Raw genomic sequence first — 19,897 nt, 5'->3', positions numbered from 1 at the left:
GTAAGCAATCAACGCCTATTCTCCGTACTGAAGGAGCGGGTCCAGCAGTCACATGGGACATACCCAATAGATGGTCCCTAGGGTGGGATTAAATTGCTATCGTGGGAGATAACGGATTGGAGTACCCTTCTGCCGAAGGCAGCGTCCACTGAAGCGTAAGAATCAATCTTGTAGTGCCTAATGAAGGAATTTGGCGAGGCCCAAGTGGCTGCTTTGCAGACCTCCTCCAACGGGGCTTGAGTCGCCCAAGCGGCCGAGGTGGCTGCGCTCCTGGTGGAATGCGCTGTGATGTTCCTTGGAACTGAGAGGGAGGCCGACTCATAGGCTTTTGATATAGTCCCTCTGATCCAACGGCCTATCACTGTAGAAGACACTTTGGCACCCATGACTCTGGGGTGATAGGCTATAAAAAGTGCTTCTGACCTCCGAAAGGGTCCCGTGCGTTGGATATAGATTCTCAGCGCTCTAATGAGATCCAGGGTGTGCCATCTAATTGCCAAGGGATGGTCTCGTTGGAGGCAGAAGGAAGGTAGAACAATATCCTGAGTTCTGTGGAACATGGAACTGACCTTGGGTAAGAAGGTGGGGTCCAGTCGCAAGACTACCTTGTCCTGATGAAATTGACAAAGGTCCTGCCTGATTGAGAGGGCAGCCAGCTCCGAAATGCGTCGGGCAGAGGTAATAGCCACCAGGAATGCTACCTTAAAGGATAGGTACCTGAGGGATGCCGATTTTAGGGGTTCGTATGGTGCCTGCGTGAGGGAATGGAGAACCCGTGGCAAATCCCAGGATGGATACCTGTGGACCTTAGAAGGTCTGAGGTTGGCTATGCCCTTAAGGAATTCCTGAACTTCTGGGAAGGATCGGAGAGGCTGTCTGCGAGGGCCCCCTAGGACAGATGAAATGGCAGCCAGATGACGCCGGAGGGTGCTGGTGGAAAGACCTTTGTGGAAGCCTTGCATAAGGAAGGAAATGATTCTGTGAATGGGAATGCACAGGGGAGATAGGCCTTCCTGTAGGCACCACTGGTGAAACTTGGACCACGTGTGGTCGTAGATTCGATTGGTCGAACCCCTTCTGGCCTTTAAAATGACCTCCACTGTATCGGAGTCGTGACCACGCAGTTCTAAGTCTCTCCTGATAACAGCCAGGCAGTGAGGTGGAACCACTCCGGGTCTGGATGGAATGAGGCCCCCTGTCGCAGCATATCCCCCGAAACGGGGAGTCGCCAGGGGTCCTGGACGGATAACTGTTGGAGATCCGCGAACCAGGGCCGGCGGGGCCAATGGGGGGCGATTAAGATTACCCGGGCCCTCTCGGTGAGGACCTTGTGAATCACGTCCGGGAGAATTGGAATTGGAGGGAATGCGTAAAGTAGGCCTGGAGGCCATGGGCTCCGGAGGGCATTGATTGCTTCCGCTCCCAGGGATGGAAATCTGGAAAAGAAGCGAGGGAGCTGGGCGTTCGCATTGGTCACGAAGAGATCCAGAATTGGTAGGCCGAATCTGAGGCTGATTTGATGGAACAGGTCTTGATGGAGATTTCACTCTCCTGGGTCTATCGTTGCTCGAGATAGCCAATCCGCCTGGACGTTGAGGCTCCCCGAGATGTGGTCGGCAAGGAGCGACCGAAGATGTTTTTCCGCCCAAAGGCCTAACTTGAGGGCCTCCCTCATGAGGGCCTTGGATCTCGTGCCCCCCTGTCTGCAGATATGGCTTTTCGTGGCAATGTTGTCGGTGAGAATGAGAACGTGCCGGTTGGGGATGCGAGGAGAGAATTGCTTCAGAGCCAGGGAGACGGCTCTTAACTCTAGCCAATTGATTGGCTTGGAAGCTTCCTCCGGGGACCACGTGCCCTGGGCTATCATCCCCTGGGCGTGGGCGCCCCATCCCGATAGACTGGCGTCTGTGGTGATGACAAATTGATCCGGGCACCTGAACGGGGATCCTTTGTCCATGGCCGGAGACTTCCACCACTTGAAGGATCTGCGAACCCTTGGTGGGATGACAATGCGACGATTTGAGTTGCTGTGCCCCGATCTCTGAAAGGGTAATAGGAGCCACTGAAGTTCCCTAGCATGAAGGCGAGCCCAGGGAATGATGCCTATGCATGACACCATCTTCCCCAAAAGGGAAGATAGGGATACTATGGATACTGAAGGTTTAGATAAAATGGAAGAAATTAACTCCCCTATACTGAATTTTCTCTCAGGAGAGAGAAAAACCTGGGAGGATTCTGCATTAATAATGGAACCCAGGTGAAGGATGGATGTGGAAGGTTGGAGATGACTTTTATCAAAGTTGATGGAAAATCCATGGTCCTGAAGGACTGACATGGTGATAGAAAGGTCTGATTTCACTTTCACTAGGGAGTTCCCATGAATCAAAATATCATCAAGATAACATAAAATGTGAATTGGGGACGCCCGGATATAGGCCGCCAGGGACCCCAAGAGCTTTGTAAAGACCCGAGGGGCCGAGGAAAGGCCAAATGGCATCGCCCTATACTGGAAATGCCTGCCCTGAAAGGAGAAACGTAAAAATTTTCTGTGGCATTTGGCTATAGGAATGTGGAGGTAGGCTTCAGTGAGGTCTAAAGAGACCATGAAATCTCCTGTGTGCATGGCGGCCAAAATAGAGGATAAGGAGTGCATCTTAAACTTCCTATATTTGATGAATAGGTTCAGCTTCTTTAAATCCAAAATAGCTCTCCAACCTCCGGAGGATTTAGGAACCATAAATAGGATGGAATAAAACCCTAGACCCTTCTGACCGGAGGGAACCGGTTGAATGGCTCTGATGGACAATAAGTGAGAAATGGCCTCCTTCATACGGTTACAATCTGAGGAGGACCTGGGAGAAGGGCAGGAAATAAAACGTTTTGGGGGGGGAGAAATAAATTCTAAAAGAAGACCTGTTTGAACAGTGTCAATGACCCAGGGGTCCTTGGAGGTGAGACGCCAATTAGAGGCGAAATGGGCTAGACGACCACCTATGGGAATTGAGGAAAAATTACCATCTAGGTTTCTTTGAAGCCCTGTTAGAGGACGCTCCCCTTTGGAAGCGAAAACCTCTGCCCCTGGAGTTCCTACCTTGGGAACGAAAGCGGGGGGAATACTGACCTGGAGATCTCTGATAGGACGCCGCTTGGTCTTGCTGACGCCCTGGGCGACGAAAGGACTGCGGTTTGGCAGCCTTTTTGGTGGTTGGACCCAAAACTTTCTTCTTGTCCGTGGTTTCCGTGAGGAGTGGATCCAGAAGATCACCGAAAAGAAGGTCGCGCTTTAAGGGTCCCAGGGATAACTGCCACTTCTGGCGTACTCCCGCTTGCCAAGGGCGAATCCATAGGAGTCTTCTTGCCGTTGTAGAGGCTGCAATAGACTTAGCAGAAAATCTAGTAGATTGTAAAGTGGCATCAGCCACGTACTGGGCAGCTGCAAAGACCTTATTGAAGTCTTGTTGACCTCTCAAGTCATCGGGGGGAATATGCTGTTGCAGTTGGCGAAGCCACAGAAGCATGGCTCTGGAGAAGAAGGAAGCCGCTGCCGAGCTTTTAATGGCCCAGGAATCTGCGGTGAATCCTCTTTTGAGCATTTGTTCAATCCGCTTGTCCTCTGGGCGGAGGACTTCCTCTGCTTCGCCTGGCACAGCAGCCGCCGAGTGAAGGATCTTGACAGGTTCATCCGGTTTAGGAAAGGATAGGAGCTCTTCATATGAAGAGGAAAGTTTGTACAATTTTCTGTCCTTGGTTGAGGGATTAAGCCCAGAAGCTGGGAAATCCCACTGCTTAAGTAAGGCATCTTTAAACAATTTAGGCATAGGAATTACCTCGTTATCCTCCTGTTCCTCTGTGAAGTAAGGTAAATTTTCCTCCGGGGGATCAGTGGATGTGGAGGCCTGTTTCTCCTGGGCCGCCAATCCCGTAGAAATTCTAGCTTTGAGAAGGAGAGATTTGAACAATTGAGAAGGAAAAATAGTAATTGGAGAAGGAACCTTTATTTGGGATTCCTCATCATCTGAGAGGCCTTGAAAGGGATCCTCATCCTCCTCCATATCCTCATATTCGTCCTGAGAGGAATCAGAATCATCCTGAATAGGAGCTCTAACCGCTGGGGAAGAACCCAAGGGGCGGGAGGGACGAGGAGGAGGAGGAGGTACGGGAAGCTCATTGATGGTGGAGAGTTTAGCATCAATGGCCTTGGACAACACAGAAAAAATAGATTGGAATTCAGGAGGTAAACTAGAAATATCAGCAGGAATGGCAGAAGAATCCCTGAAGGCCTGGGAGGATCCTGGCTGGGGGGAATCTTCAATAATATCTGGTTCCTCTGGACCTATTCCCCATAGGTTAGGCTGGGGTCTGTCTAGGTTTGGCTCATCCAGAGATAACACAGGGACCCCAGAAGGAGGCAGACTAGAAGCCTCTGGGGGGTCTTGACTACTGAGTACTTGGGCCTGTACTTTCAAACGCTTTGCTGATTTGTCATGGATTCTTTGTAGGGCTAGGTCCCTTCTCTTCTCAGCCCTGGTGACCTTGGTCGAGGGGCGGGCCCCAGAAGAAGAGGAGGTCGAGGCCTGGGGGATACTAGTAATCTCATCGCCTGTAGGCCTGGCCTCTCTGGGACCTTTAGTTGTGCCTCTCTTGGGAAAAGTAGCCATAGTCTGACAATTAACAGAAGACCAGGCTGAGCCAAAAAACTGAATAATTAGGGAGAAGAATTTCAAAGCCTTCCCAAGAGGAATGGATCCTGCTCCGAGGCCTCGGAGCTGCTGAGACTTGAGGGCAATCTGGGCAAACCCAGAGTTCGTGTCCCCAAATCCAGCGTGGCCAGCCCCCCTAAACTTAAATTAAAGTAAACCAAGGCACTCTGGTTGGAGGCTTAGCCGGTGGAGAATTAAGCCTGAGCGTCCCAAAGCCCACTCCGGGATCCACGCGGTGGACTGAGGCCTACGCGGCTGGCAGGAGGCCAACACGAGAGGCCTAACTTTTAAAAAGGGCGCGAAGGCCTTCGCGCCGAAAATCGCTCCGAATAGAATTCTTAAAGGGGAAGCGATCGACTAAGTCCAGGAGACTAGAACAAGCGTCTCACTCCGCAGGAGGTATTTCTTAAGCCCTTTAACAATAATACAATAATGATTTTATATATTATCAATGAATCAATACTTGCACCAAGACCTCCAGGCCAAGGGATTAAAGGAATCCACAAGCGGCAGCGGGAATCGTAAACGGCAAAACCGCCGGGGGAAAACGAAACCGCAACTTCTCCCAAGAAAAAAAAGCCGAGCCTCAAACGGCTGGCGCTAATAGTGCAAGTAAAACAAATAAGGATAAACAGTCTTACTACTTTTGAAGGAAAAGATCGAAGGGAAGGTGTTAGAATGTTGAACGAATGTTGAACGAGCTATCACAATACAACCGCAGGATATGCGAACTGAGCGAATTCTGGGGAAGGGGCGGATCCGGCAAGCTTTTTTAATACTAGGCTCAGTTCCACCGGATTGGACATGAGCAACCCATGTGACTGCTGGACCCGCTCCTTCAGTACGGAGAACCAGAGTATGCTACACAGTCACTCTTAAAAAGGAAAAGCCGATAAGGTAAAGGAAAGTTACTATTTTTTATGTAAACAGAATACAAATCGGAGTTTTGGTAACAACTCCAAATATCAGCAGCCTTAATTCATTATATTAATCTATCTCAAAATATCCATCTGCAAAAGACTATGCAAAGAATTTATGGAGCCCAGGGCAACTATCCACAGGGGAACACTATAACTCAATATCACAATCTGAAGTAAAGAGATCCTTAATTTGAAGTTGAAAATTGCTGCAATTCCACCTTTTATGTAATCCCCAATCTCTCCAAAATTAGTTTTCATACAGGATGCTTTCAAATGAATTGCATTCAATTAATTTATCTGTAACATGGAGATACCAGAAATATCCACCACTCACAGATGTTTTCAGTGAAACTAATTCTCTCCAAAGACAAATTTCTTGTGTGTCCAATCACACTTGGCCAATAAAGAATTATATTCTATTCTCAACCTTTTTCTTCAACATGGAAAACCTGCCCTTTAAATATCTTTTGTGGTCATGAACCATGGCCTCAGACCAACAAGATTTACCTCAAGATTTAAATCAAAACATTTGTTCAAGGCTTCACAGACTCCCTGTGATGACACTATAGGCCCCCAGGGATCTGTGGATCACAGGTTGAGAACCAGTTCTCTAGAGTCCAGTTGGATTGATGTGACATATAAATTTCATAAATAAGTAAAATTTCACAATTCTATTAATCCTAATGGTCTCACTGGAACACTTCAATATTAACTGGTCATCAAGATCCTTTCAATAATTTTACTCTCAATGTTGATTTCTTTTACCTGAAACCAACTGAATCCAATTTTTTTCAGCTATGCTTTTAAAAAAGCCGAACTTGAACAAAAAAACAAGAGCAATATCTGTGGCTTACCCAATGCTGTAACAATGGAAAAGACTATCACAGACTAGCTGTGCTCTGTATGTATGTTGGCAACTATGTGATATCAACAAATGACAAAGTAGAACTGCACCTCTTTGTCATCTGAGAGTCTTGGGGCCTTCAGAGGCTAATGAGGAACTCTTATGTTTTTCTATGTTTTACTTTAAATAAAGCATACTGACATTAGAATCTCAAGATACAGTACATTTGTGGATTTGACAGTAAGAAAAACCCAGTAGCAATGTCTTTGGTTTTTTATATTGTGGGTGTTAGCCTCAAGATAGTGATTCAGTATACTATACATACAGAAGTCCATAATGAAGTTTTTAAATTACTATGAAGAATAAAACTGTGTTATGGAACAAGGTGACATAATAAGCAACCAATTCACCCACCCCACCTCTTTAGAACTTGATGGAAAATTCATCTAATGTAACGCAATACATTTTGCTGCTGCTAACGCATTATTTTTATAGTGCATAAGAAGAAAAGAAATTAAGCTAAAACCACAATTAATGTAAGCACATAGCACATATCCAAATTGGTAAAATGAACATACCAGTCCATCAGCTTTAATGAGAGGGGCCTCCAAATCAGGATATACATTTTCCAAATACCACTTGAAGTTCTTGCATTGAAGCTGCTCCCTCATTTTCTTCTGTTGAGTCAAATCTCCAATGTCCAAGTTTTTTTGAATGAGGTGATAACCATGTCCATAGAAAAGATCTGTGTATTCATCCAGCCAAACCTCTGCCACCCGGGCCAAATTCCGCTCTACTGTAGTTAGGCGATCTTTAGGGAAGGAGTAGGGGTTATCATTCCTAAAAATATGACCTACTCGGGAACACGGGATAATCTCAATTTCTCCTCCACACATCCAAACCTGATGAAATAAAATCAGGCCAACAATAGATACAATTTCTATAGATTTTATACCACAATCTGCAGTGTGTAGATGTCTTAATGTCTGCATATGTCTTTTTTTTTAATGATAAATTCCATATCAACTAAGTTGAGAATATGTAAAATTATAATTTACATCAACCATGTATTTACAGCACAAATAATGGCTTGGGGGTTTCAATTTCTTGGATAAGTCATGGTTGATAGAACACCTTTTCTAATTTCTACAACTCAGAATTTGTCGAAACTTTCAGAAGTAAAACAATGGCCATAATGGTTGTTTAGCAATTCAGACATTATACCGCTTATAATGAGCACAAATATTAGTTTGCACACTTTAAAAAAAATTAGTTAGATTCAGTGGTGAGGCTTCAGTCTATCATTTAGTGACTGAAACATCATGCTGAAATGTATTAAAACTTCACTGATCATTGCATTCTAATAATTTTTAAATAGAAGTGTAGATATTGAGGGATTGGTCACTATTGGAAATTTTATGTCTTGCTAAAAGGGAAGCTTAGGATTTTATAATGTAAGCTATAATTAGATAATATCATAGAATTATAAATAATACTCTATATGCAGGGGAAATTCAGTTTTCTTGCTTTGGTGCACTGACTTTGCACTCAATAGAAACAAATAACAAATGTTATTTTATTACATTTGTCTGCTGACTATCTTGCTTAGTGATTTGCATCATCTATGCAACCATAATAACATACTTTTGATTTACCAGACATTGGGTATTAGGGATATCCCCTTCCATAGATACAAATAATCATATCATAATGACATACTGTTTATTTTAATACAGTTATTTCTAATCATCCATAGTTAAGAGATTTGGAAATGAATGAATATGTATGATTTAGCTACTGACAAGAGAGCATTCATTTGACAATCAAATACGAATCGGAAACAAATGAGAATATGTTTAACATACCTTGAATGATATTTCCATATTTTCACCTCCCCAAACATCAAGGCCAGGATCATATGCCCCAAGCTCAAAAAAATACTTCTTATCAATAGAAAACAGCCCACCTGCCATCACAGGACACCTAATAATTGAAACAGACATTATATGCAGATTGTAGTTTGGGAGGGCAAATGAAGATTTTGCTATTTTGAGACATGTCCTTTTGCACACAAATGACAATTGTTATATTAAATGCAAACATAGCTGAAAGTTCACAACACTGGAAAATTAGTTTGGCAATAGTTCAATGGTTGTTTTCCCCCCAAATCTTTTAAATTCTCTTGATTTATATTAGATAATAATTTAAAGTAGAATCAGGGAACTTGTGGCTACTTATTGCCAAGTTATAAGTTCCATGCACCAGAACGGGCAAAGATAATTTAGTAATATCTAGAAAATCAAGTTCTTTGCTCTGCTTTAAAGTAACATCTTTAGTTGAATAAATAGGTCATGTTTAACATCCTATTAGTTTCCATACAGAAAGAAGAAATTTGCAAATCATAAACTATGTATCATTCTACCATGTCAAACATTTATTACATAAAAAGCAATTCTGTTCACAATACTTTAACTTCATATACTTACCTAATTATATCCGTTTCCTTAATCTTATTTTTTTTAATGACATCTGAAGGAATTGGCTTCCACCCAAAATTCATTGGCCATGTAAAAACACCGCGTTGAAAACTATCCACGGTCATGTAACTAAATGATGGACGACATGCAAAGAATTAATTTAACAAGCATATTTTTTTTATTTATTTATTTTTATTTATTTATTTATTGTTAGAGTTGAAAGGGACCATGCAGGTCATCAAGTCCAACCCCTTGCCTGAGCAGGAATCCTAAAGCACCCCAGCCAAATGGCAGTCCAATCTCCTCTTGAAAGTGTCCAGAGTTGGGGAGTTCACAACCTCCGCAGGCATGTTGTTCCACTGGTTGATCGCTCTGACCGTCAGGAAGTTCTTCCTTACTTCTAGGTTGAATCTCTCCTTGGTCAGCTTCCAGCCGTTGTTCCTTATCCGGCCCTCTGGTGCTCTGGAGAATAGAGTGGCCCCCTCCTCTCTGTGGCAACCCCTCATATACCTATATACAGCTATCATGTCCCCTCTGGCCCTCCTTTTCTCTAGGCTATCCATGACCAGTTCCCGCAATCTCTCTTCGTAAGTCTTGGTTTCAAGTCCCCTAATCATTTCGGTTGCTCTTTTCTGCACCTTCTCCAGAGTTTCAATATCTCTTTTGAATTGTGGTGACCAGAACTGGATGCAGTACTCCAGATGTGGTCTGACCAGGCCGTAGTGGAGTGGTATTAATACTTCCCTGGTCTTGGAGTGTATCCCCGTTGATGCAGCTTAGGGTAGTGTTGGCTTTTTTGGCCGCTGCTGCACATTGCTGGCTCATGTTTAGTTGATTATCCACCAAGACCTCTTTCGCAGTCACTACTGCTAAGCGGGGTTTCTCCCAGGCTGTATGTGTGTCTAGGGTTTTTTTATATATACTGAATCAGAAGCTACAATAAACATATTTGAGGTTTAGGATTAACAAAACTAGACTAAAACAATAGCTTGCAAAATTATTAACTGATTAACGTTATGATATGTTTGTGTTTTCTTTCTTTTTTAAAATTAAACTTTTTAACAAACAATAAAAGATCTCAAAGAAAGATGTTCTATTGAGCTAGAACTGTGTTTGACCCAAAGGAGGGCAGTAATCTGTGTTAGAGTCCCAAGGCTTCTCCTATTGTCACTCATATTTTATAAATGTTTTTAAAGTGTTTTGAAGGAACATGCCTAGAAGAGCTTGCTGGATCATGCCCATCAAGATAAAAAAGCTGAATATCAAAAGGACAGAGGTCAGAGTACATAAGATCATGAAGGTGAGACCAATTCAGTTATTGGTTTGTTTCCTCTTGGAAAACCTTGTCAGGCTACAGTCCTAGAAAAAGCCATGTTAAATTTCCTCTCTGCCCATGGATCAGCAGTGGGTGGATCACGGTTCTAAGAACTGGTAGCGTTGGCGGTAAGAGGCCCCACCCACATGCGCAGAAGTGTCACATGCACAGTAGTAAAGGGTTTTAGAACCCACTACTGTCATGGATTTCCGCCCCCTCCCCATAGCTTCAAGGGAAACATGGAAGAATAAAACTCACCTCATATCTTTGTCACTGATCACTTCAATGACAGGGCATGCAACTTTTTTTCTATTTACATGAATTCTGTCCAGTAGTGGTTCCAACCACCCCACGTTGCATTCCACATGAGAATCTAAGAAGGTCAGGACATCACCTGGAGGAGCAAATAAATTTGCCATTATAATAAGGAGACAGTAAAAACGTGGAAAGTTTTACAGTATTGGTTGGTCTCTTGAAAAAAATATATATTTGTTTCCCATTATGGATATCTAACGTATAATCCACACATAACAAGGAAGTTCGTAGGAGACATTGAGCAATTTTTTTCTCAGATTATATCTCTTCATTATTTATTCAAAAACTTCCACCTTGCCACGATATAATGTTGTTTTTTTACTGTTCACTTTGTCAAGAATCATAAAAAGATTCCGCACTAAAAAGTAACTTGGAAATGCTAATTCTTAACTGTATCTTAATCGTACCATATATTCTTTCCAACACACAATTTTTATATACCACTGGGAAAAATGTCCTTTATGGCATTTCACTAATTGATAAGAATGCCTTCGCTGGTCAGCGCCATATTCACCTAATTAGAAATTTCTCTAGAGTAGTGAAATTGTGATGTGCTTTAGAGCTTCATTAATATATATGACATATGAGTTTGAAAACGTGTTAATAAAGTTTTTCATTTTATTAACAGAGACTTGCAAACACGGCAGTGGTGTAATAATAAAAAAAATATACCTATGGAAGGACAAATTTTATTTCATGCAGAACAATCTTGAAGGTGCTTATTAGCTCTATGTGAGCAATAACTGGTCCTATCACTCGCTAATGCCTCCATCACTGCGGCATATCTGGCAAACTCAAAATGGAGTTGTTATATGCATACTAATATACTAATACTGAGGCCTTTTACAGCGTAATAGATTCTCTCTTGCCTGGAGGGGATCTTTGCACATAAGCCCCTTATGGTCATAAAACATATGTCTAGTGGTTACATGACTAGGGTGCATAGTGGTAGGATTAGCCTCCACAAATTTGCAAGACTTTTATTTATTTTTAAAGATATAAGGATTGCTACTGAACTCCCAGATGTGGAAATCAATCACTAACCAATTGAGATATATTATCTTAAGGAAGGAAGATAAAGAAGGAAGTCAAAAAGTTTCTCTTCCTTTTGATGATTTTTGGTATTACCTATGAATATATTCACCTCTCTCAAAATTTACTTTCCCTCAGCAAGTCTGCATAATTAAACCTTATTGACTGTGTAATGTAATTACCTCATTTTCTCTGGCTACAATTAACCCAACCAACTCATTAAAGAAGCATTGGGTTAATTCACATTTCATTTTGATGGTCATCAGCTTTCAAAACTTGGAGACTTTATTAATTTATTTACATTACCCTATTCATGATACGATTTCCAATAGACCAGGCTTGTGTGGCAAAATTATTCAGGATTCTGAAGGGAAATACGGTGATAGAATGTACAGAAAAATGCAACAAGGATACCAAATAGAGCACCCTTTTTATGACTCTGTAATCCTTTAATTCGGGGAACACAGATTATTATTTTCATATAAAATAGAAAAAAAAGAAATGTTCAGAAAGTATTCCTATCACACATCTCAAAATACTATTTTGAATCCAAAAAACAAAGCAAAAGCTTATCTTCCTATCCATTCCTATTCATAAAATGTCCCAGAGCTGATGACAGTAACATTCAGAAGAAAAACAATTCCAAATATATAATTATTCTGAAAATTGGTGAAGTATTGCTAAGGGAAATAGTTGGAATAGCTATTAAAGTAGATAAGATCTTCACATTGGAATATGAGCAAAGCTGGCCTCAAGGTCAGTTCTTGGCAAAACCGTTATATTACCTTGCTACTAAATTTAGTGGACAGGAAGTTTTAACATTTTTTAGAAAGTGTAACACTTTCTGCTAAAAACATCAAGGTGCTGCATAGAAAATAAAGCAATATCAAATTCCTGAAATACTACATCAACAAGAAAAATATTTAAAAATATGGATGAAAGGGAGGGGAGGCGTAGAGAAGCCCCTGCGGGATTGTTCTGCCCCCCCTTGGTTCTGGGAACGTGGAAAATAATCTTGGGCATTGGATGGGTGGGTGAAGAGGTCCACCCGTGGAGTACCGAACCTCCTGCATACTTTCTGAAATGTGTCCGGGCGCAGGTGCCACTTGGATTTATCGAAGGTGGTTTTGCTCAACCAGTCGGCCTGCAAGTTTGTTGTCCTAGAGATATGTTCTGCTCTCATTGAGAGAACATTGAGCTCCACCTACCTGCCTAGAGCCTCTATCTCTGTGTGTACCACCCTCCCGATTCACATGCGTTTTTGTGATGACATTGTCTATCAGAATCAATACATGTCTGTTCTGGACCCGCACCCGAAAGTGGTGATGTCATGTCACTGCACCACTTAACAATAGTATTTCTGGCAGTCCCCAGTTACTGTCATTAAACTAAGACCGTGCAGGTTGTTAAGCGAGGACCTCAGATAATTGCAACTTCTGATTTCCTATCAGCTTCCCCATTGACTTTACTTGTGGGAACCCAAGACTGCAAATCATGTCTACCTGACTGTGAGACACGACAACAACTGGCAATCCGGGCAAGTTGTTAAGCATTCAGATCACAATCATGTGACCGTGGGGAATTGTGTCACATGGAACTCTGAGGACCAGTTTATTTTATTTATTTATTTATTTTAGAAAATTTATAAGTCACCTACCTGCTCACAACAACTTACTGCTTACCAGCAGTAAAAACACAAAATAGGAAAAATAAAATAAAAAGCAAGTACGAGTTGTAGTTGTAAGTACAACTCAGATATATTTACAACTTGCTTGTACAACTTGGTTACTACTGTCACAACTGTCATTAAATGAAGACTGCCTATATTTTGTTTTTTTTTTAAACTGTAAACTGCTTAGAATAAGGAGAGAGGATAAAACAAGCTATGACTTCACACAAGGTGCGAACTCAGTTGAGGGAACTAAGTAGTATGCTCCTTGCCTTGGTTAGCTGGCAGCAGGTGCTAACATGTGGTCATGTTAGCACCTGCTGCCAGCTAACCAAGGCAAGGAGCATACTACTTAGTTCCCTTATTTCTAATGAAATTTAAATGAACAAATTTCATTTAATAAATTAGATAGTTCTAATTATTTTTGTACCTTGTAGGGTAACCGAAATTAATCAATCAATGCCATTCTGCTTACCTTTGGCAATCTCTGCTCCAGCTAGTCTTGCTCGTATTAAACCATGCCTTTCTTTCAGATGAAGGATACGGACCTTTGGAAACTGTGCCATGTATTTGTCTAATTTGTCCTTCAGATAAGCTAAATTAGAACAAAGGAGAATCAAGTATGTGGACTACAGATTGTATCTATTTCCACTTAACTAATAAAATGGGTCATCAGTCCCCAAACAATGTCTCTGATACTTGTAGAGGATATTGAAAAATACCAAAAAGTATGTTATTGGGGTAGAAAATGTATTATTACTACCCATGTCTCCCCAAAAATAAGACCCTTTCTTATATTTTTTTGAACCCTGAAACAAGCACTTGGCCTTACTGCCATGCACTCGAAAGTCCAACTGGGCTTATTATTAGGGGATGTCTTATTTTGGGGAAGCAGGGTATTACATATTATATGTCACCCTTACTAAGAAGAATTGATCCAGTTCACAAAGGTGCACATGTACAAAAAACCTGTTATTTATATCAACTGGTCTATCCAGAAATCTACAATATTCTTGAGTTAAAGAGACTTCTTGGATTAGAAGTAAAATGTCTTCAAAGAAAAACTAGATAGTCCGGTTGCCTCTTTGAAAAGCACCTCTGGAACTACAATATTCTTGCAATCTGGAAAAATAAACATACCACCTTCTACCTGTCAAGCTGCTTAAAAGTGTCATTGCTGATAGTTTTAAATAATAAAACCCAAGGATCCTCTAAATCAGTGCTTCTCCACCTTTCTAGCGCCGTGACCCCTTAATACATTTTCTCATGGTGTGGTGACCCCCAACCCTAACTCTAGCACCAATTCTCCCAACAGAGCTTTAAGCAGATTGGCAGGAAGGTCAGAGGGACACCCTCACTGTAAATGTCTGATTGGTTGGATTGTAAAAATATGTTCCAAGGCACCAGAATAGAAGCTTTAGTTCCTAAGGCCATGGGAAATTTGTCTTTTCCCATGGTCTTAGGCGACCCCTGTGAAACGGTCGTTTGGCCCCCAAAGAGGTCCCGAATCCCAGGTTGAGAACCACTGTTAAATGAAATAAGGACTTGGTTAACACCTATTGCCAGGTTTGCAGTATTCTTTATGTCCCACAAAAAGGAAGGAATAAAATAGCACTTTTGGGATCAGGAGGCCTATGAGGCTACAGAAAATCACTTTTTCTGAAGAGAAAAACAAACAAACCCTGGGTTGCCAACATTAGAAACAGTCATGAAAATGTTCCTGTCATCAACCAGCTGCTTCTGCCTTACAAAATGGCCCAATGGTATTTTCTGGGAAATTATTATTAAAGGAAAAATAGAATTATTTGCAGTATATACAACTGACCAAGTACTGCCAAATCTCTCCCCCCCCCCACACACACAAGGATTTCACAGTTTAAAAGTGTTTTTGCCATAACATGTTTACACAACTTTCTTCTCTCTATAGGCCAAAAGCGAATTCTTTCTACCAGGCTTCAGGGGTATACTTAGCTGAACTCCCATACTTTGCACACAAGCATCCAATGACTCCAAAATATTCTGCACACTTTTAAGTAAAATGTATATGTATGGTACATTTGTTTCTAAATTGTAAGAGTAGGGCAAATATGATACAATTTAGGAAACGGGATGGCAGAATCTGGAGGTGGAGTGAAAAGAGGGATCAGACTAGAATCCCTACGTAGCCACCAAAGACCTAACTGCTGTTAACTCTTATCTAAACAAGTGCCAATCATTAGTTGAGGAGATCCCTATGCATAGGCATGAGTTGCATAAATCAATTTATTGGAACTTTGTGGGTGGACATGATCTTTCATGCTTGACATATGGGGCCCGCATGAAGCAAATTAAGGCCATTTTGACACTTCAGGGAAATGTATGGGATGCATTGCGGAACCTCAGCAACTTATATCATGATGAAAAAATATGCTTTGTTTTCAAACAACAAATTATCAAATGGCATGTTGATGTTAAGATACTGACTTACCTCTTGTGCTAAAGTCATCCACCAAAATAACTTCTTTAATCAATTCAGAGGGGGACCGGTTGAGGATACTATGGACAGAACGCAGGAGAGTGGACCATACTTCATCAACAAAGCACATGATAATACTAGTGGTGGGAAGGTCATTGTGGACAAGAAGATCTGAACATCTGGAGTAAAAGAAATTGACAGCATAGCATTATATAACAAACACTAGTTAGTACAAGCTTTTTGACAGAAGTGAACATTAACTTCTCTAATTATTAACTTATTTTATGGATATTTTCTTCCGAGGACAAGAGTTGAGCACTAAAAAATATATTCTAGTTAAACAATACCTCTCAAAATGCAAACACTTCCTCAATTAAAAGTTGTGGGAAAGAAATCTGAATGTGAAGAAAGGAAAGCTATCATTTGAGCACCTGAATCCAATAAAGCTATCAACATCAGCTGTGAAGCATTGCTAGGCATCTGTTTAATAGAAGTTGAGAAATAGTAATAACATAATCCCATAATATATCTCAATACAGTGGGGAGTATTGTGAATTATTATGCCTGCTCAGTTTGTTGTCCATGTACTCTCTAGTTAGGGGATTTGAAGATTCTTACTCTTTCTTCTGATAATTTTTAAATCTCAAAATTAAAGTTAAACTGTTCCAACTTCAAACATAAACTATTTCTTCCATGATCAGATGGTGACAGGTACATATCTATCATATCTTCTTCTGCAGAGCCAAGCAGACCTTGCTTGATTTAGTGTTGGTATTGTGGCCCTTTGTGAAACTCATCTAGCCAACAAAGGCCAGCTGCGAACCGGAAATTTCTTCCTAACACCCAGATAAAATGTAACATTTTTCTCACCTAACATTGCAGGAAGAAACATGTGTATGGAAATAAATTTGTCACAATATTCCAAGCTGGACAAGGTCAACCAAAGCAATTGAGTAAATGAAAAGAAGCTGATGCAGCCATTCAATACTACTTTGACCATGAATATCATGGTGAAGGACTTCCAACTTAAGTGCTTTCCAGAACAAGAGTTAAATTCAACAAAGACTCTATGTTAAATTTAATTGAGAAATAACCCATACGTTGCACTAACTGTTGATATAATTTCTCTTTGTATTAATACATCCTTGTCGCTGGCAAAGAATAGTCCCTGGTGGATGATAAAAATAAAAGATCCAGGCTGCAGCCTGGATTTCTATTTGCCAGTTTCTGGTTTAAAATAGCACCCGCCTCCTGTGATCAAACAGGGTGGCCAAAATAGCCTTTAAATCCCAAAGGCACCTACATTATTTTTCCAGAGGAAAATCTTTGTTTAAAAAATACCCGAGGGTTGGCAATCACAATGTGTTATAAGGAAACACAAGTCAAGAAAAATGAAATAATTTATGAAGAGCAAACACTGAGGATTTTGTGATACAAGGAAGCTAGACGTAAAGCAAATGTAAACAGTGTGTAAACTGGAAGCAGCTAATACCTAGACTAATGTTTTCCAACTGCCCAGAGATTACAACTTCCAGAAGTCTCAGCCAACATGGCCACGGGTCTCCTGCGAGTTATAATCCTGATTTAACTGTAGTTATAAAAGCCCGAAAAATATCATATTTTATGGAGTATAAAATGCACCTTCCCCACCCCCCAAAAGAGGGTGGAAATGTCAGAGCGTCTTATACACCAAATACGGCCATTTTTTGCTATCCCAAAGTTCAGTCCCCATGTCCCATTTTTGCAAAAAAAGGGCCTGTATTTTTTGCAAAAATGTAGTGGAGAGAGGGTCTGGGAAGCCTACAGAGAGCTCCTGGGTGCTGGAGGATGGCACAAATGACCCTGTTTTTGTGAAAAATGGTCCATTTATGCCTGGGTTGTTTGTTTTTTTTGCAAAAATGGGGTGGGCAAAGGGTCTGGGAAGCCTGCAGGGAGCTCCTGGGGATGTGGAAAGGCAGAAATGCCCCAATTTTTAAAAACAAATGGGCAACAAATGGCCTATTTTTTGCAAAATCTGGGACATTTTTTGCCATTCTCCAGCAACCAGGAGCTCCCTGCAGGCTTCCCTGACATTTTGCCCATCCAATTTTTGTGAAAAAAAATGGGTGAAAAATGGCCCATTTTTTGCAAAAACAAGTGGTTTTGCCTTCTAATTATCTCATCTAACATGACTGGAGGAGGAATTCTGGGAGTTGAAGTCTACTAGTCTTAAAGCTGTCAAATTTGAAGACCTCTGGGTTAGGGGTTAGGAATGCAAGGGTCTTCAAACCTGGCAAGTTTAAGTCTTGTGGACTTCAACTCCCATTTCTGAGGTAGCATGATTGGAGGAGGAATTCTGGGAGTTGAAGTCCACTAGTCTTAAAGCTGTCAAAATTGAAGACCCATGGGTTAGGGCTTAGGAATGCAAGGGTCTTCAAACTTGGCAAGTTTAAGGCTTGTGGACTTCAACTCCCATTCCTGAGCTAGCATGACTGGAGGAGGAATTCTGAGAGTTGAAGTCCACAAGTGTACATACTGTAGTTGTAAAAAGTATACATGTTTGTAAAAAAAGTATACTGCTACACTGGTATTTTATTAAATAATATATTACTGCACCATTTGGTTCAGAATACTTTTTTCCTTTTTTCCCCACTTCTAAAATCTAGGCGGTGTCTTCTATTCAGAAATATACGGTAGGTAACTTGTTCATCTATGGCTTATGTAATTTTTCTTGCACTCATCTGTTCTAGAGCTGCATCATTGTACAGTTAAGTTTTTACGGAAAACTCCATAATATATAATCCAGAAGCTTAAAAGAACATACAATATATTTTTTTTGAGCCTAAATGCTAACATGCTGGCACCAAAGCTGAACCTTCCCAAAGTTGCCATAACAAAAGTAAAATAACTTTTGATTGAAAAAAGAAATAACCAAAGAAATAACCAAAGCCTGAAGGCCACCTATATTATGAATTGGGTCTTACTTGGACTTATTGAGAAACACATTGCAACTCCAAAAATGGCAAGCCAGCATGATGTGAGAAGTCCTTACCCCTCTTTTAGAAGAATGAAATATTTTGAGAAATATTCAAAAGGCAGGATAGAATATTACCCCTAAAGAAGAAATGGGGGGGAAATCTGAAGGGAAATAGAAACCAGCATCAGGTTCCCTATCCCCAAGCAGAAACTGAGGAGGCCAGCTTTTAGAAAGGCAGATTTGGCAATCTATTCAGAAAGACTGGGTCAGACAGGAAACGCCAAACAATCAACCAGGAACCCAAAAGGGTTTAGAGCAGTGGCTTTCAACCTTACTAATGCCATGACCATTTAATACAGTTTCTTGTGTTGTGGTGACCGCCAACCATAAAATAATAAAATTATTAGGAAACTCAGGGGTGGGTTCTAACTTACCTCGCTGCCAGTTCGCTTCCTCCTGTGCTGTGTGGCCATGCCTCATTGGCGCATGCACAGTGCCAGGTTTTTTTAAAAAAATGCAAAAAAAGAAAGAAAGACGAAAACAAAATGCTGACACATGTGCAGTGCTGGAATTTTGGCTTCTGCGCATGTTCAGAGGTTCCCATGGTACATATATATATGAACACTAGAGCAAAAGAATAATCATGGAAGCCATCGAGATAGAAAAACATCCCCAAAGTATAAACAAATGGGATGATACCTCCCGCCTACCAGACATCTGGAAACCAGCCCTCAAACGTATCCCAGCCATAGAAACTGAAACCAGACTCAGAACACACATTGCAAAACAATCAAGTAGCCTGCAAGCTCCAACTACTCAGGATATCATGCCTAATCTACAACCATTAACTAATCAGCATACCTCAGCTACATCAACGACCCCAGGTGTTACCCCACTGACTCACCAGTAAGTTTCTACACAGCAGGCAATTGCTGACCACACCGAGCCACCAGTATTTATAGAAGGAAGGCAGCTCAGGTCTCGCTGTGTTCGCCCTAGAACAAGGACAGAAAGAGCAGCCTGAAGATGATGAGTGGGACCTCGTCGAAACGTCGCCAGAAATTTCCAAATCATACACGGGAAGAAACCCAAATATACCAAGACCATCATACCTGTACCCGTGAAAATCTACGAAAACAAACATATATATATAAATATATATATATATATATGTAGATTGTTCTGAGTTCGGGTTTTGCCCTGTGTAATATTTT

At 41.2% G+C, this 19,897-nt stretch overlaps 1 protein-coding gene across 1 annotated transcript in view; it reads right to left on the bottom strand.

Moving 5' to 3' along the window:
* GALNT5 (polypeptide N-acetylgalactosaminyltransferase 5) overlaps positions 1 to 19,897 on the bottom strand; it is a 51,199-nt gene that overhangs the window by 18,432 nt on the left and 12,870 nt on the right. The window contains exons 2-7 of the mRNA XM_070731544.1: positions 15,740 to 15,906; positions 13,748 to 13,867; positions 10,515 to 10,650; positions 8,951 to 9,070; positions 8,330 to 8,447; positions 7,043 to 7,366 (exon numbers count right to left, since the gene is read on the bottom strand). Coding sequence (XP_070587645.1) covers positions 7,043 to 7,366; positions 8,330 to 8,447; positions 8,951 to 9,070; positions 10,515 to 10,650; positions 13,748 to 13,867; positions 15,740 to 15,906 — 985 coding nt within the window. The remainder of the gene's footprint in view (positions 1 to 7,042; positions 7,367 to 8,329; positions 8,448 to 8,950; positions 9,071 to 10,514; positions 10,651 to 13,747; positions 13,868 to 15,739; positions 15,907 to 19,897) is intronic.

This window comes from Erythrolamprus reginae, chromosome 1 (assembly GCF_031021105.1).
Source record: "Erythrolamprus reginae isolate rEryReg1 chromosome 1, rEryReg1.hap1, whole genome shotgun sequence".
In the NCBI taxonomy this organism is placed as follows: Eukaryota; Metazoa; Chordata; class Lepidosauria; order Squamata; family Dipsadidae; genus Erythrolamprus; species Erythrolamprus reginae.
This window is presented reverse-complemented; position numbering and strand designations above follow the sequence as displayed.